This window comes from Artibeus jamaicensis, unplaced genomic scaffold (genome assembly GCF_021234435.1).
Source record: "Artibeus jamaicensis isolate MK-2021 breed Jamaican fruit bat unplaced genomic scaffold, CSHL_Jam_final contig_497, whole genome shotgun sequence".
Lineage (NCBI taxonomy): Eukaryota > Metazoa > Chordata > Mammalia > Chiroptera > Phyllostomidae > Artibeus > Artibeus jamaicensis.
Window position 1 is genome coordinate 9,761,226 of NW_026521863.1, and position 25,771 is coordinate 9,786,996.

At 40.6% G+C, this 25,771-nt stretch overlaps 1 protein-coding gene across 1 annotated transcript in view; it reads left to right on the forward strand.

Moving 5' to 3' along the window:
* The window catches only part of RGS17 (regulator of G protein signaling 17), an 87,328-nt gene that overhangs the window by 48,203 nt on the left and 13,354 nt on the right, over nt 1-25,771 (forward strand). The window contains exons 2-3 of the mRNA XM_037157631.2: nt 9,019-9,162; nt 24,403-24,495. Of these exons, the coding sequence (XP_037013526.1) occupies nt 9,044-9,162; nt 24,403-24,495 (212 nt within the window). The 5' untranslated portion in view covers nt 9,019-9,043. The remainder of the gene's footprint in view (nt 1-9,018; nt 9,163-24,402; nt 24,496-25,771) is intronic.

Here is a 25,771-nt window from a genome sequence, read left to right on the forward strand (position 1 = left end):
TAAAGGTACCACAGTTTTTTTACCTACTCATTTACTGATGGGCACTTAGGTTGCTTCTAGCACTTGGCTAATTGTAAATTGTGCTTCTATTAACATTGGGATGCATAGGAGAACTCATAGTCTTGTAGGAAAAATGCATACAACACAGCTATAAAGTAATAGGAATTACAGGTCACAGAAGGTGGGGTAGTGCCAGGTACCTTCCCACAGGCTAAGAGGGCTGGCAAAGATTGCCTGGAGGAAGTGCCTCCACCTGGTCTGGGCATCCCAAAAGGAGAGACTTGAGACTCTAGGATGTCAGAGTCTGGTAATTTAAGCAGGCTTATATGCAAATGACAACTTAAAGTGTTAAGTCCACAATACTGTATAGCACGAAGAGGAATGCATTTATTTTTGACAAATAAGAGGGTAGAAGACAGAGAGATGGTGGTAAGCAAGATGAGCATTGAAGGGGTACTATAGTAGCTCCCCCTTATCTGTGGAGGATGTGTTCTGAGATCCCCAGTCAATGTCTGAAATTGTGGATAGCCTCAAACCCTAGGTGTACTAAGTTTTCCCCTATACATGCCTGTGAAAAAATTTAATTGTAAGTGAGACATGGTAAGAGATTAACGACAAATAATAAAATAGAACAATTATAATGATAGGCTATAATAAAACTGAGGTAGTCTATCTGTCTTTCAAAATGTCTTACTGTCCTGTACTTGGCTTTCTTGTGATGATGGGAAATGATGCAGTGCCTACGTGATGCAATGAAGAGCAATGCTCAGAATGGCTCACAGCTTAAAACTAATGGATCGCATATTTCTGGAATTCTCAATTTAATCTTTTCAGACCACGGTTGACCCCAGGTAACTGAAACCATGGAAAGTGAAACTGAAGATAAGGAGGACTATTGTATCACAATTTTGAAACTATCATACTAAAAAATACCCACCCCCATCCAAGAAAAAAAAGCAAGAGCTCGTTTGAGGACAACGTTTCTTGGAAAAATATGCCATGAGCTGAGGAGTGATGTGGAAAGCTTTCTCCATTGTGTAGATGTCTGCTGGTTTAACCAGAGTTGGGTGGGTATCGGACAATTTAAATTGAGGAGTAAGTTGTTTTCCTCCACAGGGAAAGTACATCACAACTGGGAATAAAGATCTGTACATGATGAATTGGTTCCTTGTCCCCTCCGGTGCTAAAGAGGGCCTCACAGATTTGGCTTATTTAGCAAATACCCCTTGGGAGGCTAAACACTGAATCAACAACTCTATGGCAAAACTGAATGCTCTCACTAAACATGACAAGACAGCCGAAATTATAATGAAGTTTGTTGGAGAAGGAGCTGATTGTGGGTACTATGAGTCACTGGAGAATCCATTCATTTACATGTGATAAAAATTATAGCGTTTGTGGTGAAATGAAAAACCAAACCATTCGTCCTCTTTCTTCACTGAGGAAGCCTTTGTGTAGATCCCAGAGATAAGAAGATTCCACCCAATGCAAATGAAGCCCCACCCAGTAAGAAGCAAAATGATCTCTCAGCAAAAAGACACTGGTGGAAATCTTCCACATCTTAGCCTGAAAATATTGTACCACAACACCTTTTTCACAATGTTATGAACAACTCAATCCGGTTTCACCTTGAGAGCAGTCATTATTCAGTGCTTACTATATGTATGTACAAAGTCTTGTTCTGAGTACTTTTACATGTTCATTAAACACTTACAGTAATAATGATGTACTGATGTGTTCTATTATTATCAAAAACTATCTGCAGATGAGAGAACTGGGACACAAACAGTGTAAGGGACCAACCAAAGGTCACCCAGTTGTCGGCAGAGGCGAGGTTTGGACACAGACCACCTGGCTGCAGAGCTTGATTGATATCGGCCCCATAGTGCAGCTTGGAGGAGGTTGCCATTTGAATATTTTCAAGTCTGAGTTCCAAAACCAAAACAAGACCAAGAATAGAGTGAGAAATCACTAATTTTGATGTGCAAAGCCAGTTATTTCCCAATTCAACTGGTTTTCTAAAATTAATAATCCCACTACACCAGCAGCTTGACCATTAGGTACCAAGAAGCACATAGGTACCAATTCCTGCTTCTTAATCCCTTTATCTTTTTTGCTCAGCCCCCCAAGTCCCCTCCCATCTGGAAACCATCAGTCTGTTCTCAGGATCACTTTGAAAATTCTGTAAGTGTCTAATCTTTATGCTGTAACCTGAAACTACTATATGTTTGTGTGTGTATGTGTGTGTGTGTGTGTATGTACACACACACATATATATAATATTGACTATCAACTATAATAGACAAATAAAAAAAGATGTAGTAACATTCCTTTTCTTCCAAAGTAAGAAAATATAAAACAATTATTCTTATATTTATGTATTACAATATCAAAACATCAAGCAAATTTTATATGGACTTTTAAGATAAAATGTGAATGTTTACATTGCAGTAGGTTATTCCAGAACTTTGATTCTCTAAGATTCCTAGCTATGAGTTTATCCCCATCCTCCATCTGGGATACTTTGGGAAAAGTAGCACTGTTCAAATTTGACAGTGTGCTTTAGAGCTGTAAGAATTGTATTAAAGTGTACAAATCTCTGCCTTGGGAAAATAGATATTTTAATAAGCAAAGAAGTCTTTCATATTCAATAGACAACACTTATTGTGCATCTGTTATTGACAGAATACATTGCTGCATTACAGGAAAACCAATATACAAGATATTTTTCTCCTTCACATTAAGAACTTTACAATGCTTTGGGAAACAATGTCTAAACAAAACAAATGAAGAATAAGTCAGGGCACATGCCTGGGTTGCAGGCCAGTTCCCAGCAGGGGACTCACGAGAGGCAACCATACATTGATGTTTCTCTCCCTCTCTTCTTCCCTTCCTCTCTAAAGATAAATAAATAAAATCTTTAAAAAAAGAATAATATTAGTCAGTGCTCAAGAATTGACATTATAATCTACAACAGTGTAGAAACTGATTTTTAAAAAGTAGAGGTTGCCTGTCCCCTTCTTCAGATGTATTTTGAAGAGAGAACAAGTAGCTTGTGCAGCCCCTGTCAAGACCAAGGATGTCAGGACTAAGAGAGGATTGCCCAGTCTAACCATCCACACAGATTGAGGCCAACATAAGTCAGCCTCTTCCAAAGTGTTGTCTAGTCTGAGCTTGAATGCCCAAGAGTGTTTGGCTTGATGCTAATCTCACAGGTAAATTATGGTCTCATCTGAGTATCAGACAAACTTTCCATACATGGAAGCGAGAATCTCTAGGCGGCTTGTATTCATCAATCCATTGTCTAACATTTAGACTCTTACATAACACACCTACATTCTCTTTCAAATCACATCACTTTGAATATTATAAAATTATTATTCTGATTATCGGGATCTTCTCTAGAGCTAACATCTTTGTTCTAAAAGTAGTGTTCTTAGGAGATTTTAAAAATATTTTCAAGGCATCTCCTTCCAGTCTTCTGAACACATTTCAATTTCTTCCTTCAATGGTGCTGACCAGAGTTGAATGTAGCCATTTGATCAGTCCAGACAAGGCCTGTCAACAGCCCTTTTATTTGTTTGTTTATTTAAATTGTTGTTCGACAGCCCTTTCTAGAAAAAAAAACACACACTTCTAACTATGCATTCTAAAATTTCCATTAACATTTATGTTGAACTATTATTACTGAATTTATTGTCCACTAAATTACCAAGAATTTTTCATGTGCTCCTATTAACCATGTTTCTCTCATCCTAGTCTAATGCAGTTTTTTAGAACCAAGTTCATATTCTTATATTTATCTTTATTTATTTGTTAATTAAAGAGAGGGAGAAAGGAAGAGAGGTGGAGAGAGAGAGAAACATTTATGTGAAAGAGAAACTTTGATTAGTTGCCTCCCATAAGCTCCTGGACTGGGGATTGTATGTGTCCAGATCAGGGACCCAACCAGCAATCTAGGTGTGTGCTGTGACTGGGAATTGAACCCATAACCTTTCAGTTATGGGACAATGCTCCAACCAACTGAACCACACCAGCCAGGGCTGTATTTATTTATTTTTTAATTTTAGTTTGTTTTATTTCGTTCATTGCTACAACTGTAAAGATTTTTTAGTATAAAGATATAATTGACATATAATCTTATATAAGTTTAAGGTATACAATGTATTGGTTTAATACATCTATATATTGTGAAATGATTAACACTGTAATTTAGCGAACACCTCCACCATGTCACATATTTATGGTTTCTTTTTTTGCGATGAGACTATTTCAGATCTAGTTCTTTAGCTACTCTGAAATGTATAATACAGTATTATTAGTGGTAATGGCAATGCTGTGTCTTAGACCTCCAGAACTTATTCATGTTTTAACTGCAAGTTTGTACCCTTAAACCAGCATCTTTCCCATTTTCCCCACCCCCAGCCCCTGGTAACTACCCCTGTCCTCCATTTCTTCTGCTCCAGCTCTTTTGGATTCCCCACACAAGTAGTATCAGACTGGCTTTGTCTTTCTCTGCCTGCTTTATCTCACTTAGCACAACGCCCTCAAGTGCATTGATATAGTCTCCAAGGACAAGACTTCCTTCTCGCTCATGGCTGAATAACTTTGCAGTATATTCTAATGCATAAATATAAGAATAATTGTTTTATATTTCTTACTTTGGAAGAAAAAGAATGTTCCTACATCTTTCTTTTTTTTAATTTATTCATTACAGTTGACATTTAATATTATTGGATATTAATTTCAGGTGTACAGCATAGTGGTTACACACTTATATAATTTCCGAGGTGACCCTGAGAACAAACCAGAGGGGAAGGGTGTCGGGAAGCTGGGTAAAAGATGAAGGGATTAAGAAGTACAAACTGGTACCTACTTCTTTCTAATGGCCAAGATGGCTGTGTAGGGAGATTGTCAATTTTAGAAAAGCCAAAAGACTAAGCAGACAGTGAAAGGTCTTGCAAATCTATCAAACGATATTTGGACACCTTTACAGTGATTTCAACCCACAACATCCTAGAGATTCCCTGAGTAAACTGATACCCCAGATGGCATCTCCCTCTGAATTTTTCCCAATTAAATATTTAACAGTAAGGAAATTAAGATATTTAATTCTCAAGAAAGCTTTTGAATCTTTCTGCAAATTTTTTGATACAGAATAGGGCACTTGGTATAAAGCTACTGTGTGTGTATGTTTCTGAAGAAAAAGTAGGCAAAATCTTTTACCTCCATGGAACTTAATTTCTAGTTGGCTAGACACACAAATGCATAAAACTTGTAGCATAACCAATGAGGAAAGATAGTATGAAGGCAAATTAAACCAGAAAGGGCAATAGGTCATGCTGGAGGTAGAGTGAGGGAGTTGCGATTTGAAATAAGGTAGCAGGAAAGGTGTCCCTGAGAATGTAACCTGTGAGTAAAGAGTGAAGGAGTCAAGCCCTGAGTGTGGAACAGGAAGTGCAAATGCCCTGACACATGATGTTCCGGGCGGGGGGTGGGGGGCAGCTGAGAGGCCACTTTGGTTAAACAGAGAGAGTAGGGAGGAGAGAAAAGAATATGCACTCAGAGAAGTGACGAAGGACCACGTGGCAAAAACGGTGGCTTTCACTTTGAGTGAAATGGGAAGAAACTGGAAGATTTAGAGTGAATTCGGGTGGGAGAATTTTTTTGTTGTTGCTGACATCATCTCTTTAAAAAGATTCACTTTAACAGAATGACCTAGGAAGAGGGAGAGATGAAGGGCCGAGGTGGAAGAGACCTGGGGGAGACCAGTTAAGAGAGATTTGCTGCTGCTCCGCCGATGTGGGACCTGAATGAAACAGAGAAGTTGAGGGCGACTCCTAATTTTTGGGGGTCTGAATGATTAGAATGATGAGGCTTTTCACTTACAGAAAGTGGGAAAACTGGGAGTAACTGCTTTGGCAGCGGGGAGGGGTGGGATAAGAGAGTCAGATAAGTGCACGTTATGTTTGGGATGCCAAGTCGAGAAAACCAGATGGAGATGTCAAAGAGGTAGTTAAATATCTGAGTCCCAAATTCAGAAAAATACCCCTCTTTATTGGACTGTAAATTTGAGAATTTTGAACAGAAAACTGGTAGGCCCAGTAAAAATCTCAATGAGTTAAATACACACATGACAGAGAATGGGTTTCTTGGGATGAATACTGTGGCCATCCAAAATTTGGAAGTGAGGGAGATAAAAAGGACTTAACAAAATGAACTGAGAAGTGACTAGTGAGATTGGAAGCAACCAGGTGACCCTAGAAAGTGAGAGAAGAAAGTGTTTCAAAGAGGGTGGAATGATCACTTTGTCAAATGCTGATAGACTCGAACAATTATGACAAAAAGATTCAGATTTAACAACCTGGGGACATTGTGATGTAAACAAAAACAGTGTCAGTGGGGAGATAGGGCAACCCTCTTATTTTCCAAATTTATGTAGTCAGTTATTTCTAGGCTGTTTCTAAACAGAGAAACATGGAGGTTTTTTTTTTTAGCTGGCCATTAATTGAATCCAGTATCATACTTTATCAATTTCAGTGCAACTACCTCTTATATTCCGCTCCTTCCCTCTGAATTTGTTTTCTTCTGGCCGAAGTTGATTTCAGCAAGGATTTGTGCAATAAATTCAATTTATATGTCATAAATCATCTTCACTCTTGAATTAGTGTTTAGCTAGCTATAAAAACGTAGGTGATAGTTTTTCTCCCTTAGCACGTGGAAAACGTTAGCCCTGTACCCATTGTCTCTGGCCTCTAATATTGCTCAGGAAGGCGACTGTCTGCACATGCTACTTCGGAGTTCTGCGGTTTTATTATAATGCATCTAAGTGTGGATCTACTTTTATTTTTATTTTACTAATATTGTGCAGCATGTCATGCGCTCTTTTAATGTGAGGCTTTGTTTTGTTTTGGTTTGTTTTCCTGCAGTTCTGGAAAGTTCTCAGCCAACTTCTCAAAAGTAATACTCCCTTGGTAATCCGTTAGTTAATTCTTTCCTTGTGACGAAAATCCTATTGGACGTATATTGGAGCCTTTCAATGTCACTGTTGTACTTGTCGCCTTTATTTTTTATCTTTTTGCCGAATTCTGGGCACAGTTCTTTGGCACCATCGCTTATTCTCTTTGGGGTTTTGGGGGAAGATATTATTCCATCTGAATTTTTTAGCGGCTGTGTTTTTGTTATTACATGTCTGTTTTTCATTCTCTCTATTCTCGTTTCATATTTGCCCATATTTGTTTTCGTAACTCCTTGCTCTCTCATATGAATATGACAAATGTTCTCACAGTCTTTTATCACATTGTTTACATTGGTTAAATGTGCTTATTAAACTAATTTTAGTTCACATGCAGGCATTCTATCCCCTGAGCCACACCAGCCAGGGCTAAAGTAAGTTTCGATGACTCTGGTTTTGTTTTTGTTTTTAATTTTCTGCACTTTATCAGGAGGGTATCCTTTTCCTGGTTGTGGAGTTAGGTCTCCGTTTTTCCGTGTTGTTTGGATTTTTTGCGTTCAGGCAGCATGTGGAGTGAGAGGTGTGTTCTCACTCTCGCTCGCTCTTCCTAACGTAGCGCTTTTCGCTTGTCCCTGCAGTCAGTCAGTCCCTTGATTCCCTCCGTCCCACAGTCACTCTTCCTCCAGCATCCCAGGGTTTTCTCCCACCCAGCAATGGTGCTGGGCACATATGTCTCTGACCCCTGACACCGAACCAAACCGGCAGGCTGCTTGGCCTAGGTCAGGCCTGATGGCATTCCCCATGTCCTCTCCCTCCTGTAGCTGGGCACACCGAGCGGTGCCCACAGTCCTTTCAGCATCCTTTCACGAGTAGCAGGTCCACACAGCCCCTGGTTCTGTGCAGGTGCCTGCACCTGGCCTCCCACTGCTCACAGTGGAGCGTTGTGTATGCAGCTGGGGTATGGGACCTCGGCAGCTTGCTGTCCCCACACCTGAGTTACAAAACGCCTGTGACGTTAGCCCCCATTTACTGACCACTCTGGTTTTCTGGTCTGTTTCTGGTCTAAAGAGATGCTTATGTTGTTTTCAAGAACATGGTATTTTTTAAAAGTATCTATCATTGTATTTAGAACTAAAAATTTAATTTTTAAAGCTCACAATGCCAAAACAAACTGAAGTGTTCCATGTTTTTAACATGCATCGTTCTCAGCTACACATACGGCCATGTGTGTACATGATTTACATGCACTGCATATTTTGGAAAAACATCACTCAGCAAAATTCATTCCTTTTTCAGAAACGTCATGCTAAATGTGATATTATTCTACTAAAACAAAACCTCATTTTTCATCCTCAGCAAAGTCCTAGATCAGGGTTGGGCTTACAAATAGAAAGCAGCTCACTAGGTCTGATCTGTGAGATGACAGGTGGGCCATCCTGTGTCCCCGCAGTTTTCTTATCTGCCATGAGATTTAATATAAATCCCACCAAAGTAATTCTCCTCGACTGGGTCACTGTCTCGATTAGGCCCCTGGAGAAAAAGGAGGTTGAGTATTTTTACAAAAAGGCGAGAGAGCGGCGAAAACACTCTTGATCTTCCTCACCATGTCATTAGTTAACAGCCTTGCCATGATGATTTCTGAAGCTCAGCTAACCTCACTGCAGACCGCAGTGAGGAAAAGGGAAGCACACACCCCCATAACCACTCAAAGGTGTTCCTACAGAGAAGCGAGTGCAGTCATTCTCCAGTAAGGAAGGAAGTTAAAAATAAAGCTCCACACATGCTATTTACCTTGCCAACTGGTTTTGATTATGTGGCGAGATTGCTACTAACACTTCACCTAGCAGATAATGTTCGAAGTTTGTCCCCAAAGCTTTTAGGGTATTGTCCTAAAAGCTGTCCTGGAGAACTTTTCATTTGACTGCCGAGGCCTATTTGTTTTCCCTGTTTCTAAACCACCTTCCTGCCCCCACCCTGTAGTCAAATTTTGCTTGCTTTTGGGACAGGCAACTTACCTTTATTGTCACCTTTTTTCATGCCTCATGTTTTCTCTCTTCTTGCAGCCAGTCCAGTGGCAACGCAGCTGAAATGCGAAAGAGGCAGCAGCCGCAAAATGAAGGAGCACCTGCCGTGTCCCAGGCACCTGGAAACCAGAGGCCCAACAACACATGTTGCTTCTGTTGGTGCTGTTGTTGCAGCTGCTCCTGGTACGTGCTGTTACCTCTCAGAACCGTGCCTGAGCTCAGTAATAACCAGAGTGAGCGTGCGTTCTGAGGGTCACACGAACTTCGCAATCCATCTTTTGCTTTCTTTAAAAGTAGGAATTATTAGAGAAGATCATGGACTTAATGCAAACATTTCCATATGTGACATATATTTCCTCAAAACATATATTTAAATTGATAGTAAAGGATGCAAATTATTTTATAACATGTTTTTCTTCACCCATGCTTCTTAAAGATACAGGGAAAAATAAGATGATGTATTTGTTTAACTATGAATGACATTCTCCAATGTTACAGAAGGTGCAAAGACACTAAGATAATACCTAGCAGTGCCGTATGTCTTGGTCTTCAGTCTCAGAGTCAGAAAACTAGAAGCCAGGGGGGGCAACCTCATCCACAAGAGAATCGACAAAGGCAGGAATGGCAGTGCCACGGACTCATGTTGACAGATCTAAAGGCCAGGGGCTGTGATGGGTCTGAAGGCCAAGTCAGTTAATTAAAAACTCTGAACTTGGAGCTGGAGACTCTGCTATCCAGTGTGATTTTATCACTGACAGGCTCTGTGATATTAAAGCTGTAACATCAACTTTTTTGGCTTCCTGATTACAGAAGGATGAAAAGTTCCACGAGCTGGTTCTCCAGGTCCCTTCTAGTGTTCAATGGCCGTGATTCAGGCACTTTGTAAAACCTGCTCCGGTTCCAAATTTTCAAAGTGCCTTCAGATAAAAAAAAGAAATAAGTGCTTTGGCCAGGTAGCTCAGTTGGTTAGAGCAACATCCTGCTACTCCAAGGCTTCAGGTTCAATCTCCCATCAAGGCATATCCAAGGATCAAACAATGAATGCATCAGTAAGTGGAGCCACAAATCAGTCTTCCTCTCTCTCTCTTTCCCTCTCTCTCTCCTCCCACCCCCCCTACCCTGCCTAAAATCAATCAATTAGAAAGAAAGAAATAAAAGCAGTAAGACCCAGAGCCCAAAGATATATGCAGATGAGATTTCTCAAGGGGGTGTTAGATTACTGGAATTTTTCATACAACCCCGAGTTTCTGAATCCTTTAAGACCCAGTTCACACGTGGATCTTCTGGGTTAGGGGTGGTTTTCTCGATCTCCCCAACCTAGTTCAAAAACCGAAAGAAAGGCCCAAGTGCTTGTAGGATCTCTACAAGTTTCCAACATCTGTTAGAGTTATCGTTATGATATGTTGACATGATGTTCTATCCTTGTGGCCAAAATAGAAGATGAAGTGTGTGAACTTGGTGTTGAACAATCAGTCTCTGAGGATCTAGAAAACTTGATTTCCAGAAAAACCAGCGGTTGGAAGATTTAAAGTGGTTTCTGTAAATATCAGAAGTACTCCCATGTGATGATTCTTTGTGAGGGGAAAGTCATTTATAATTTCTTTTCTTTCATTCTTAAGCCTAAACTATTATCAGATGAAGGAAATACGAGTTCTAAAGGAGGGACATATTTCAATAAAATCGTGCAGGTTTTTCTTCTGTATCGCTCCTAAAGAGATTATGGCACTCCGGTCTTGAGCCATGAAATACAGTGAATTACCACATGAGACTTCACAGAACAGGCGGTTCTGAATTTGAACTGCCTGGGTTCAAATCTCCTCGTCATCCGTCACTATCTGCTTGGCCATCTGAGGACTTGTGAGGTGTCCTCAGATTCCTCATATATCACATGAGAGCAATAAGAATCCCTGCCTCATAAGGTTTCTGTAAACATTAAATGAAACACAGAGGAGCTGTGAGAGCTAATACATTTAAGTATGCATTTAATAAAAGCTCGCTGGGCTATTAAATATTTCATATTAGAAGAATAAAATCTCTTTAAAGAGAAGTTTGTTTGAAATAAGGTATATTTAGTATTAGCTCATGGTTGTAATAGAAAAAAATGTGCTGGAACGGAGAGCTATTCTTATTTAAATTCTGTATAAATAATCCCAAATACGTTGTTACTCAGTGCTGAGAATTATACTTCTATTTCTCATTTGCACCATACCACGTTCCAGTAATCAGTACGTGGTTTTATTTACCTGCCAAATTTAATTCTCAATTGTTTGAGGATTAAAACATCAAAACAGCTAGAGTACTGAAGGTTCATTTGCTGTCAAACAGGTATTCAGCAGGATTTGCTTTTATTAATATTAAATGTGTACATTAAATAACAAAATATTTAACGTGAGCTCGAGAGCATTTCCTTGTCACAGAACACAGACTATGGATCTAGAACAGCCTCCGGAAACTTCACTGAATCTGGGTACCCCCAAGGTGATGTGTATTTGGACCCCAAATTCGGGGTGCATTTGATGGGTGTTTGATTCGTTCTGGAGTATCGTTGTCAAGAGCTGCATGTGTTAGCAATGAGTCGTGGATGCCTGAGTTAGGCTATAATATGCACAATCTATAAACTTCTATATATATAAGATGTGAGAGGTAATTTCTACTGTAAACTGATGAAAAAAATGAAAGTTAAACTGTCATGAACTATGGATGTTATCTCATTGCAGATGAAATGTCCTTTACACAGGCATTTTTAAAATATTATTTTTGCACTTTGAGTTTAGGGAAAAAAACTTGTAAAGGCTTATTAGAGTGAGGGGGGAAAAAGGGAAAAAATGTTCTTCAGATTTTCCAGGCTAGGTCAAAGGAGCAGAACAAAAAGAAACACTAAAAAAATGTAATTTAGGGACCAAAAAAAGTTAGAAATCAAAATATGAGTAACTCATTTGTAAATAGCAGCAGTTGTCATGTAGATTTTACCTCCTTTTTAGGAAATAAGAGTGCGAGAAAATATATTTCTATATCTAGTAATAAATATGAATACTTCAATCTAGCTTCACATTAGGGGTTTTTTAAACAACACAGCATTTCCCTCAAATTTGCATTTCTCATTCATATTTCATTGTCAGCTCCTCTCCTATTTAACTTTATCCCTTTCTTTATAAAATGATCACTGTGCTTTATCTGCAGGGGGGATGGTACAGAGAGGAAGTACATAACTACTGAATATTTCCAGTCTCCTTCACAAATCTAAAAAGTTTGGATTTTGTTCACAATGGCTAATTAAGCTGATCTGTCCTCTGTCCCTGTCAATGAACCATTTTCTTCCCCACATCAGTCTCTCACTGGCTCCCATTTCCCCTCACCGCCTCCATTCCAAGAAGAGAAAACAAGAGAGTGAGGTTTAGCCATTCCGTCTGTGTCACGTAAAGGAGTTGTGGAGGCCTGAGTCTGGGCCCTAAGATGAAGCCCGTACATTTGCAAATTGTGTTGTATGAGACCAAGCTGTTGCTGAGGTTCCTCTTTTATCAGGATGCAGACAAAACGACCTCACTCTTCAGGTAGCTAAACCCCTTCCCCGATTCTTTATGAACAGGAAGCCTCTGAAGGATGTTCAGGCTCCTCAAGACGCGGCTGTCACCAAGACAGTGGGAATCGGTGAGGCCATTCAGACAGTCGGGTGTGAGGTGAGGCGGGTGAGCGTGACTCGAAAATTAGAAACTGCTGTGCACTCACAGAGAGGTGCCTCCAAAATGAGATGAAAGGCAGAGCTTTCAAAATTCATTTCGAGCTGAAAGCTAATTTCCATCAGAGGTTATATTAAAATAACCCACACTATTTTTTTCAAATAAACATCATACACTTTTTTTTTCAAATAACCCAGGAGATATTTTTTTTCCAGATAAAGTCTGTAGGTACTTCTCCATCCCTCTTTTAACTCCTCGCTGCTCCTGTTGATGTCCTACCAAGCAAGACGGATTTCCATGTTCAGTCATCAGAATTAGAATTCAAGGGACTGCAGCTACCATCCCTCCGAAATGTCCCCACTGACTTCTGGTGCTGCTTCCTGGTGGTCAGGGGAAGGCTCTGGGGGAGGGCAGGGGCCCATGTTCAGCGGGCCACGGCCCCTGGCTTCCCTCCTGTGGTTTCGAAGACTTAGCTCTAAGCTGTTGTTTGGAAGGAAAATAATACCCCTGCTGAAAAACCGTTTGGAAAATGCTGTGTCTGATTTCACAGAGAAGGAGAGTGAAGGCTTGGCCCCGGGCCTCCTGTCACCATGCCGTCCGGGAGAGAAGTGGGACAAAAACGCAATTCCCTTATCATCCTGTCCCTTGTTTGGTCCACTTTAAGGTGATACTTCCAAACGTTTCATTCCCAAATGTGATATGAACCCTTTCCAAAGCCTCTTATTTTGTAAACTCTTTAAGAATTACATCAAGTGCAACTTTTCAGGTGGAATCGACAATCTCACGCACCAGTGTATCTTGCCTACAGTATTTGGCTCAATTCACACACCCTTCATTCTTCTCAGGAGAAATTGGTCACAGACTGAATTTAGTAAATCATCCCTGTGAAAGCCAAACTCGTCTCCCTTCTGAACACACTCGTTGCCAGAGTTCCCAGACCATGGAGAGCTCTGACTGGGGAAATGTGAAGCACTTCGTCAACATGCTTTCTGTTGCCCCCCTCTCCATTTTTAACAATCACCACAGCCTCTATAATTCAAAACTGCAAAAATAATGTCCTATTTTATCCTCTGACGCTGTCACACTTTAGCTCTCTGCCAATGGAAACACTAAGATGCATGCTTTAAAAGCCAAAGGATATTTTTTGAAAGGGAAAACAAATCCATGTCTGCTCCATGGTGAAGAAACCACCCTCTGGAAATAAATCTGCTCAACAGGCGAGATGAATCATTGCATCTGAGGCACCAGTGAACACAGGGTCTCTTCCGATACCTCCCTTCCTCAGAGACCTGGTCCACCTCACGTGGGGACATAAGGTGGTTGCAGAGGACTCCCAAGGGACTTGTGACCAGATGGTCCTAAATGCAAAGGATGCTACAGTTCTGACACTCTGTCTCACATAGCATAGATACATTTCCTCCATAGCTTCTGTAATTCACGCAATCAGTTATTTTGAAATTCCATTTCACCATTGCATAGATAAATTTCCTTACTAGTTTTTACAACTCACACAATCAAAGCCATCAACCACAATGAACCCAGGTTTCCCAGACCATACACACAAAACCAAAAAGTGGACGTTAGGACTATAGGCCTTCGATACGTCATGTGTTCATCAATTCACTCATTACAATTTATTTCTGCCCTGTCCTGTTGTATTTCATTCGCTTTCCCCAGAGTATCCCTGCCTTTACATAGGGAACAAATTCTCAGGAAGCAATGGGATGTTGATATGAGCATTGGGTACCACTCCCCAGGCCAACCTCGAGAAAAGCTTCGTATCGAGATGCCTCGGCCGAGTCTGTGCTGCATGTGACCAGGGTGCTAGTTATTGGAAACCTGCTGGAATTAGAACTTCTTGACCATTTTTCGTGGAAGGCAGACCACTGGTACTCTTCTTGACCCTGTTTATTGTAAACGCCTATTTTTCAGAGCGTCATATTGCAGTGTTTAGGTCGGCAATAGAAAGATAGATGTGAAGAAAGCAAAACAATAGAACATATTATGCCCATTCATATACATATACATTTTATACATATACATTATACACATATACATACATATATATGAGGTCCAGTTCCACCAAGTCGGGAACAACCAGAATCGCAAATACACCAGGGAGGTTGAGTGCATGAGAAGTGTAAAACCTCTTGTCATCTGCCCACCTGGAAGGTTACCCATAAACTGTGTGAGGGTCAAGCTTCTCCTTCACATGGACCAGGAGGAAGAATTTAGAGAGAAAACTGCCAGCAGAGAAAATGAGCTTTCCCCTCTCCAAAGGTTCAGAGACAACCTGACTTTTTTCGGGGTGAAGGTTCAATCTAAGGGAAGTTGGCGTTCCCTACTTGACCTAATCAAAGTAAATTATTGCATTTCTAAAACAATATTAAATTCAGTCCTTCCAAATCTAGGCCAAATTTATTAGCTATGTGGACAGTGTTTAAGAATTTCTACCAGCCTCTCCAGATCAATAATGAAGTAAAACACGAGGTTGTGACACTTTGCTACCCCTACCCTATCTGTAAGATGTCACAGTTGTGCTGTCTGATTGCAATAAGCACTGGCACTTTATTTTTGTCCTTCTCATCAAAATCTTCGTTATTTGTTTCAGAGCTAAGCATACTTTCTTTCCTGGTGTGAGCATGGTGGACCTATAAAAATAAACCTGCTATTTCAGGACATCACTCAAGAACTACCTGCTTTTTGTCAGATAAGATGATAAAGTCCACTTCTAATGAATATGGAGCTGATCTTTAAGAATTCTGCTTAATTGGTTTAATAAATATTATAATTTCCGGCGCTGTAAAATTCATGTCTTTGTTTAAGCTATTGACATACTATATAGCAAAGTATAGCTCATGTCCAGGAAGGTGGGTTCTTAAGTAGACAGCAAGTTTCTGCTATTGCTACTTTATGTATAAAGCAATATAGATGATATAAAAGCAGGAACCACTTTAATCAACCAATTTCATGACATAGTGAAATAATAGTTCCACGTGATCCATTCTAAGTAGATGCAGTCTTGCCATACTTAAAGATTACACACAAATTCTAATAACATGTTTCCTCATATAAAGCCTATTTTCACGAAGCGGTGTGGGGGAGGGGAGGAGCATGGCTCCAGATTACACCTGGATGCACTCCAGTTTCATAATATGCAACTGGTCAACCTCAATCTCTCTGAGCCTCAGTTTCTTCACCTGTAAGCTGTGATTAATAATGCATATCGATCAGTTAGTTTAGGGTTCAGTACATTGTGGGGGCCCCTGAATGATCCTTTATTGTTTGGTATTATTTCTGACCCCCCCTGTGAGTCTGAGATTGAAAGGCAATGGCCAGACTTGGTAGAATTTGACCACTGAATGCTTCGCATGTTCTACTTACATGTTGTCAGTTCACGTAACAGAACCTGTGTCTGCATTCTGCACCCCTGGCCCTTTTTCCCCAGCTCTCATGTTAACCAGCACAGGTATAGAGCATGCACCACACAGCCGTGGGGTTCCCACAGTGTTGTAAGGTCGCCATTTACTGGGGTTAAGTTCCCCAGGGTCTTTGCCTTCACGCCCGTACACATTCACACACACACAGTAACTGGAAAATACCAGAGGAGGAAGGAATGGCTGGATGGATAAGAGACCCTAGCATCTAGCTGATGTTTTTCTGAGTACCGGTTACTGCAGGTCCAGACGTTCATTCTGGTTCTTAGGATGGAGACACACGTTAACTAAAACCAGAGCTGGCGCTCCGACCGAACTGATGCATTTAGAGACTTGGATGGTCCCACGCCATTTTAATAATAGTATCCACTAACTAAATAGAAGTCATTTGGCCTTTTCACATCCCAGATATTTGCTTTCCCACAAAAGCATCCACTAACTTAATTATGACTTACAGGGAAAATTGCAGTGGGTTGAAGGAAGAGCTTAAAATAGAATTTCAATCAACCTGAGAACTCAAGTAGAAGATTCTGATGATGTGTGTAATATAAAGTGCATCTAAATATTCACTCCTATAATTCTCTGAATTTTAAGCAGGGCCGGGGGGACCTGTTTATGCCAAATAAGCTTTAGTTATTTAACTAAACATTGTGGATTCAGATTTTAACTGTGTAATAACTTAAATGCAGTTGGCATTCTAAGTCAAATTATGTGTCAGTGAACCTAAAAATACATGGCCTGGAGTTTAAAGTAAAAATGAAATAACTTAATATTAAGAGAAAAAGAAAAATTTTAAAGCCCATCTTTTCAAACAGAAGTATGTATAAAAGGAAATTAGTAGCAAAGAGAGAGTAGGAGAAGATGAAGAGATGTGTCTTCAGTTTATTTGCATCAGAAAAGAAAGCAACATTTACACATAACCTGGAGAGCATTATGCTAAGTGAAATAAGCCAGTCGGAGAAAGACAAGTGCCATATGATTTCAGTCTAATGCACAAAATAAACTGATAAACAAAATAGAAACAGACTCATAGGTAAGAGAACAGACTGACAGCTGTCAGAGGGGAGGGAAATGCAGGCTGGGTAAAAAAGGTAAGGGGATCAAAGGGAAAAAGTCATGGTGACTACCAGAAGGGGGAGGGGGCCATGTCGGAGAGGGTAGAGGGGGATAAGTGGTGATGGAAGGAAACTTGACTTGGGGTAGGGAACACAACGCAATATACAGATGATGCATATAATTTTATTAACCAATATCACCTCAATTAATTCAATAAAAAAAAATACGTACAACCCAAACTGGAATTAAAATGGATCTTTTAAAACATTTTAAGTTAAAAAAATATTTTCTGTCTGTTGGTTGTTAAAAACTTTTTCAAATTAATTTGCTCTTAGAATATATGACCTAAGTCCCATAGTACCCAGCAACAGACATTAGAGTTCAAAACAATTTATTATTGGAAAGAATAACTACAACATTGATAGGATTATGCCTGCCTTTAAAAAAAACCCAAAGTATTTCTAAATGAAATGACTTGGGGCCAGGGAGTATCCAGAACATTTTCTAAATACCAAAAAGGGAAGCAGGTGTCACTATGCACACATCTCAAGACTAAATTTATCGTCTTTGTGTTTGATTAATTGAATGACTGTTTTCAAATGCCTTAAAAACATATAATTATCCAAACTCCAAACATGTACGAAGACATTTTTTTTAAGTTTTTATTTATTTACTTTGTAGAGAGAGGGGAAAAGAGGGAGAGAACTATGTTCGAGCGTTGATGGGTTGCCCGTCACCCATCCCAGACCCAGGAACTACTCCCAGAATTTTTTTTTAATTTTATTATATTTATAAAGGCAACATAGCCATCTAGTGGACAGATTTTTAATAGCAGGTCATTTAATTTTGAGAGGTTCAAGTTTATGAAATAAAAGCTGAAGCCAAATGAAATACTTGTTTTCAGACACGTGGTGCATATTATGAAAGGTAGGTGGAGTATTTATAGGGGCAATGCTTCTTTTTTAAACAAGTGTTGTAATACATTTTCAGACAGATTTCCAGCCACCATTCTCATCCCCACAGTCTCCATTCATAAGCAAGTTTTACCAAAATGTATACATGGAAGAGGAGAGGTTGGAGTCACACGTTTGACTGTACCTGTGTTTTGCTATGTCTGAAATTGTGGATGGTGCGTGTTTGCTGCCCCGCCTTCTGGTTCCTTGTAGTCTTTTCTAAGTGATGCACGGGGTGCTCTTCTCCTTCCCACACCTCCTCCTCCCAAGGCCCTCTCCGAGGATGGGAGCTGGTTGTCCTTCCGGTGTGACTCCTTATAGAGGTGCCGCGTGGTCTGCAGTCATGAGAGGTATCACCTCTTCTCTTCCTCTTCCAGGCTTTGCTGTCAAAACCTTCTGTAACCACTTCTGCCCGGTAATCTCCACTCCAGGGACTTGAGAAATTCCCCGTCTCCTGTATCTGTTGTGCACTCAGTAGCCTGGGCATTGATCCCTATACGCCTCCAGCTGTGCGGCAGCGCCGATGGAGGGGCAGGTGCACCTCCGCCACTGGGCTGTGACGGGCTCACCCTTTCCAAACATTTAGGAGCAATCAATGAATGCCGACGCTAACTAATCATGACACGTGTTAGTTGTGGGTATTGTATAAGTCAACGTCGGTGACCGTTTCCTGGTCAATAAAATAGGAAGGATCAATAACAAATCCCTGCTCGCCTTTTAGGAGAGTTGTGAGAAAGAAGTGGTAGGTAATGTATGAGGAAGTAGTTTATAATAATGGCAAGGTATTAGCCTGTATTTCCTCCAGTTGAGATGAAAAATATTCGGTAAAATTGGAACTGGCCCTCATATTTCATGAAGCATGGGTAATAATTTGCCTTTTTGTCCCAGGTTTTGAGTCTCTGCTTGTGTAGTAGGTCACCACCATTACCCCCATTATAAATGAGGAAAATTAACTGTGAAAAGCCAAAATCATCCTACAGGAGGTATGTTCTAGATTTGGAGTCACCTCCTCATTTTCCTGGCCCATTATTTAGCCACACCTCCCTGCCATCCCTAATTGATTGCTCCCCTCGACCCCGACACATCTGATCTCTCCATTTTGTCCAACACACATGTGTACGATGCCTCTTTTACAGCTCCCAGCCTCCATACATTTTCCCCCCTATTTGGAATTCCCTTTGACCAAGTGTCCATCTGGCAAACACCTGCTTATTGTTCAATCGAGTTATTCATTACCTCCTCCATGAAGCTTGTCTCAATTCCCTCCTACAAAATGGTAGATACCGCACCTGTGCCTGCAAAAACACCACCTGCATACCTCTATTTTAGCTCTCACTGCGGTACTGCATGATGCTTACTTGCCTGTCAGTGCTCCTTGCATTCGGAGCTGCTGCTTATTGATCTTGAATTTCCAACCCAGGCAATGTTGCATCAACCAGGTGTCCCTGACATATTTACAAACTATGATTAATTACTAAATAAAACTGCTGTATTATTTTACCATAATTTTTTTCACTGAGGAAGATGGAACATTTAAAGAATAACCTGTTAATATTTTACAGAACCTGAGGATGTCGATTTCATTTTTGCACTGGGAAATTTGAGGTAGAAGCTGTTAAATAAAAAGGAAAAACTGGTATCACAATGTAAGAATATTAAAATTTTGAATAGTATCGGCCTTACTAATGACAGTGGCTCTTTCTGGACCCTTGATGTCATCCTGTATTAAATTGAAGCATCCCTTTGATCCTCAGTTGAGATTTTGTATACATGTGTAGTTTTGTGATCAGCCCCAGTCTCAGAGTCACTGTGGCTATGGCAGAGTTTTCATGTTATCTGCACCCATTTCAAAAGTTCTCCCTAAGAACCAATTATTTTTCTTACATAAGTGGACTGTCTTCCAAAATAGGCCCCACTGGTATCCATGGGGACAGATCAGTTGGCAAACTCTGTAATGGGCAGCCAGTAATGATGCGGACACCATCCTGCAGTGCCCACGGTGTTACAGATGAGACATGAGACAAATTCACATGGACTACCAAGTCCTGTGGAGGAAAGGGAGTGACACAGCCACTCCCTCAAGGGGGGAGCACACTGACCCTTGCCTAGACAGGCTTTTATTGGGTTTAATTTGCACAGGAATACAGGTACATCTCATTGTCCGTCAGTAAAGATCAAACAGTAGATAGCATACAAAGAACTATTAGGGCTTCTTCTGAGTCAGGGTCCATCAGCTAAAAGGCTACAAAACTTAGGGAAATGAACTCATTTCCTGCTTGGGCCTTTATCATTTAATTAAGAGCATTCTTAGCAAAGCAGATTTCACAGGATTTTATGCATTCTTTCTCAGGCCTGATCACCCAGGGAACCCACCCTTTCCAGCACAGGGCTGCACCACCCTCTGTCATTGTTTCAGGCTTAAGTCAGGCAGAGGAGGAAGACAGCCAAGGAATTAGGAGAAATGAGGACTCAGGCTTCATCAAAGCCAAGGGGTGAGGGTCCATCACCCCCTTTCTCCATAGCCCCGCGAGTCCTTCCCTGGGGTCTCCAGGTGACCATGCCTGTCTTAGGTCTTTCTCCCCTTGGGGAATCTTACCCAATATTGGCTAACTGATCAAGCATTGGGGGCCAGTTATGGATGAAGGAGCAGAAGCTGCGCTCCTGCCAGGGAGATAAGTTTTGTCTCCTTAGTGGCTTATGTTCCGGAGGTTGCTCACTCAGCCTTAGCCATGGGGGGGGGGGGGGGTTACAGCACAAAAAGGCCATCTGAGCACAAAGAAGGCATCGTTTCCATATTTTTGAAATATACCAAATGTAATTTCCCCTTCCTAAAGTCACCATCCTGGAAACTTTCCAATGTAATTTTAAGTGCGTATTTCCCCCTTTTAGCCTAGGTTGGACTGGCACTTCCCTCTGTAAATATTTAAGTTTTGATTGACTTTCACAGTGAGCATGGTGTACATATTCTGTTCTACGTATGGCTTTAGTTGTTTAAAAAGTAGGAATGTTCATTTAAAACATTACAAACATTGTAAAAGTAAAAAGTATAAGTCTCATATGAACCCTCTCTTGTAACACTTACTGTTTTCCTTTTAGAGCTTTTCTCAGGCACACACAGTATGTATATGTTGATCTAAAGCAAATATTTCTGGCAATTTATTATCTTAAAAATTGACTCTATTACTGAGAGCAGGAACAAGTGAAATTGGGGACAGACATTCGTCATTCCTAAGATGTAAATGACGAACAGTCCAGTACTCACTCTCCTGTCATTTTCTCCATTTTTCATCTTCAAGTGTCAATATCAGTGGTTCTTGATCATTAAAACTTTGAGACCAATTTTTTGAGAAGAGCACCGTAAGACAGTTAATTAGCAGGACATTTGCTGATTGCTAAAGGTCAGTTTCTTTCTATGGGACAGTTTTGTGTCCAATATCAAATCAGGAAATGGAGCAAAGAGTGAACAGCTAAGCATTTATTGAACAGTTATTTTAAGTCACTTTAGTACACATGTGTCCACATTTTACCATCTGTGGAAGTGAGATATAAACACAAACCAATATTTCATAATGATCACGTGAACATGTGGCATTTGGGATGTTTGTGAACATCGCAGAAATGGACAGAAGGGCCAGAACTCATGTTCGGAAACTTGCCAGTCCTGCATGTAGATTCCAGATTTGTTGCTCTACAGCAAACACACAATGGTGAAAAAAAATTTTTTAAGATGTTGCATAAAATGAAGAATACTTGCATGACTGTGTCACACTGCATTTGTAAAGAAATATAACTAACGAGCCCTGGCTGGTGTAGCTCAGTGGATTGAGTACGGGCCTGTGAACCAGAGGGTTGTGGTTCGATTCCCAGTCAGGGCACATGCCTGGGTTGCAGGCCAGTTCCCAGCAGGGGACACATGAGAGGCAACCATACATTGATACTTCTCTCCCTCTCTCCTTCCCTTCCCCTCTAAAGGTAAATAAATTTTAAAAATATTTAAAAAATATAACTAATGAATTTTCAAATTTAGTATTTAATCAGTAAAGCAAACTCTTCTTTTGTCTTTGTATAATACTTTCCTATGTGAGCACACACACACACACATATAAACTCAGTAAAACTTGGCCAGAAAGGCTATTAATGTCCTGCCTAAATAAGTTCTTTCTGGAATTTATCAAAATGTGCATATTTCATACATTTGGCATCATTAATTTCTCCCAGGAAATTTTACAGAATATTGTCAACCTCCTCCCACCCACTTTCACATAATTATTGGAAACATATCATCCAATCCCAGAGAAGCACTGTAGTCATACTTTGAGAACTTAGTGACTCTCTCCTAACCCAGCCGCTGACCTAAGAGCTCAGCAACACCAAGGACTGAGGTTTCCTAGGCCAGCGCAGTCGGCAAACACATCCGTGGTACCCACAGGTGAGACACAGACGGTGGTGCTGCCCTCTCTGAATCCCCTTCGCTGTATTCCCCAGGGCTGCCCTGCCTCTGAGGGCTCCACCCCCGCACGTGCAGTGTCCCTGCTGAGCACAGCCAGTTTGCTGGGTTTCCAGCAGCAACTGGCTGTAGTTTCTGCTCTGCAGAAGTCTTATGGCCACACCACTGCTGTGAAGGTTTACTCTTTTCTTTCCATAGTTCTACACCAAGACACCGTCCAGTGAAGGTTTACTCTTTTCTTTCCATAGTTCTACACCAAGACACCATCCAGTGTCTCTAGAAACTGTTAGAAGAGAACTTGACTTCACTATTAATCTCTTTTTCACTGAAGTGTCTCTTTTCTGACTAAAGCATCCTATCCAACTCCTACTGAGCTCACTTTCCTGCAAATAATCTACCCTCTGAACTAAAGGCTCCTAGCTAGCATCGCCTTCAGTTGTGGATGGGCCGCTCCTCCTGAAATTCTTCCCTTCGCTCCAGCCTCTCCGTCCTCACCCTTGCACCTGAGAGTAAGAGAATGAGTTTATCTCAGCTTCCCTGGCCAGACTTTCCTGATATTCACTCATTGGAAGCTTTATCCAAACTAAACTCCTTGCCGCCACAGCCACATCCCGTGACCCTTTTCTTCATTCACGCAGTGAGTAGTTCATTGCATCAGCGCCTGCCACGGAGCATGCTTCATAATAGGCGCTCAGCACAAAGAACAGGGTCATTTGCCAGAACTGGATTTAAATTCCAACCATATCACATATTTTGTATGACTTTGGGTCGACCTAACACACAACCCTGTGATTCACTGCTTACCTATAAAATGGGGAGAATGAAATTAAAGGTAAAAATATAGCACCTGGCACGTACAGACATTAGAAAATAATAGTTTCCATTTCCCCTTATTGAAAAAATGAGTGAACGAACAGATGAAAAAGATGTTAGCTGAACTTCTTTTGCTCTCTGACAGGATCAAATGAAGCCCCGTGGCTCCTACACAGGGGGATCAGTTTGCTAATTCAGTGGCTTGACTTCTCCAAGTCATCCTACCCAACTGCTTCTTAGTATCTGCCTATTACCTCCCTCATCACCTAGAACCTACACCTAGAACCTTGGGTGTTCCACCCTAAGGTGCAGCTCCTGCAGTAGTAAAGCCAACGGGAGTATCCTAGGTGCTGTAATCCTGTACAATTTCTGAACTTATGTCCCACAGACCCAGAGACCCTTCCCGACCAATGCTCCCCTTTCTAGAACCCCTGGAGGCATTGGAGATTGGCTACATGGGATGAGAGGGCACAGACAAGGTCAACTGTGAATCCAGTGGTTCAAACTTGAGTGTGTGGAGGAATGATGGTATCGGTGACAGAGAACCTGGTCTGCACAGGAGGGTGATGTGGATTATGCAAATGCTGTTTTAGATTCTGACACATTGTACCTTTTTAGCTACCAGCGGAGGAAAGTAAATAGGAAACAAACTATGAATAGAACTAATCAAAAGCCAAAATGAAATTATTCCAATGAGTAGCATAATAAAGTATATCAAATATTAAAGCATAAGATCATGTAGGTATCTCAGGGATTAAGTAATTTAGATCATGTAAGTATGAAGCCAGAATGTGTAACAGTATCCATTTTTGAGTTCTGATGTATTTATAATTTTATTCAATAGTGATTCTCTTTTTTTTTGAGTTGACCTGGGCTTACCCATCATCTTTTAAAAATGACATTGCTCTTTTGTACATTAAACCTTCTCACATAGTTGGAAATGAAATTCTTCTGTGAAATAGTTTCCTGCAGTTCTTTTTTTCTTTTCTTTCAACAATTGGTTTTCCATGGACAAAATAAAATGTTCTGCTACATTACAGCCTCACTGTGAGAAATGAAGAAAGAGCGGGAACTGCAGAAAGACCCCCACACACCACCAAAATGGAGAGCATCCAGGTCCTAGAGGAAGAAGGGTGAGTGATTCATGTTGTAATTACATCTTGTATTCACACATGGCTTGCATCTACTCAGCGCTTAGCTGTCAGCTTGTGCTTCTTCCTGTCGGTCCGAAAGTGGGCTTGGGAAGTGAATGCACACACAAGCTGGGAGGTCTTTTGTGATGCAGTTGCTTTGCATCCGTTCTTCTATTAGCTTTGTTAAGCGATCAGCTAAAATATTGCCTGGCTTATCCTGTCCCTTTCAAAAAACAATGATTGTTGCGTGATTAGTCCCCTCAAAATGGGCTAATTCTTTCCTTCCTCTTTCTGAGAACATTTCTTTCAGTCATCCTCTTCCTCCGGGAAGAATCTAAAACACACACATAAAAGATACATGGAGCTGCCTAACTCAGGCAGAAAGGGCACCCAGCTGGCGGTCGGTCCCATTTCCGTTAGAACAGACTCTAGCCAAGTATTTTCTCCAAAAGGAGAAGTTGAAACGAAGAATGGGATCTACCGATAAAATCAAGACACAGGTGGATCATTTGGGTAATTTTAAGTGCTTTCTTTTTCTACTGATGAGAAGGTTTTAATCTTGATGCTGCATAGTAATGGTTTTTTAAATATATTTTTAAATGAATGAGGGAATTTAGACATTTGGGGAGAATAAAAATCTATTTTAAATACTTTCTCAAAAACGTGTATACACATGTATACCTTCTTTGACCAAGTGCGTTTTAGTTTAGAAAATTACTAAATGGACTGTTGAACGGGGAAGCAAGATCCATTTAACCATAAGCATCCCCAATCCATTTCTCCCACTTCTTTGATGTACAAGCAAAGGGAGCAATAACTGGTGGTTCCTGCAGCAAAGTAGTCACTGAAAACCTGAATATAGACATCGCAAAGGTCCTAACCGTCATCACAAAGGCCCTGAGCTTTGTAACTGCAATAACTTCATGGGTGACGATTCATTCACAGTACAGAGTAGGCAAAAGTAGGCTTACAGTTGTGAGTGTGCAAAACATGGTTTATTCTTATGTTATTATTTATTAATTATTTTATTATTTTTCATGCAAACAACTGTAAACCCACTTTCGTCCCACTGGTGTTGAATGGAATCATCATTAAAGTTTAGGAAAATAGGTGACAAGCGCACACAATGGGTTCTTCTTTTAGATCCAGTGATAAAAAATAAAGCCACCAGAAATGAAAGGAGAAACTGTATCTTATAGTTTGAAAATGAAAATCTGCATCAGATGCGAACAAAAAAGTTCAGTTTGCCCTTCGAACAATAAGTGTATAGACTGTT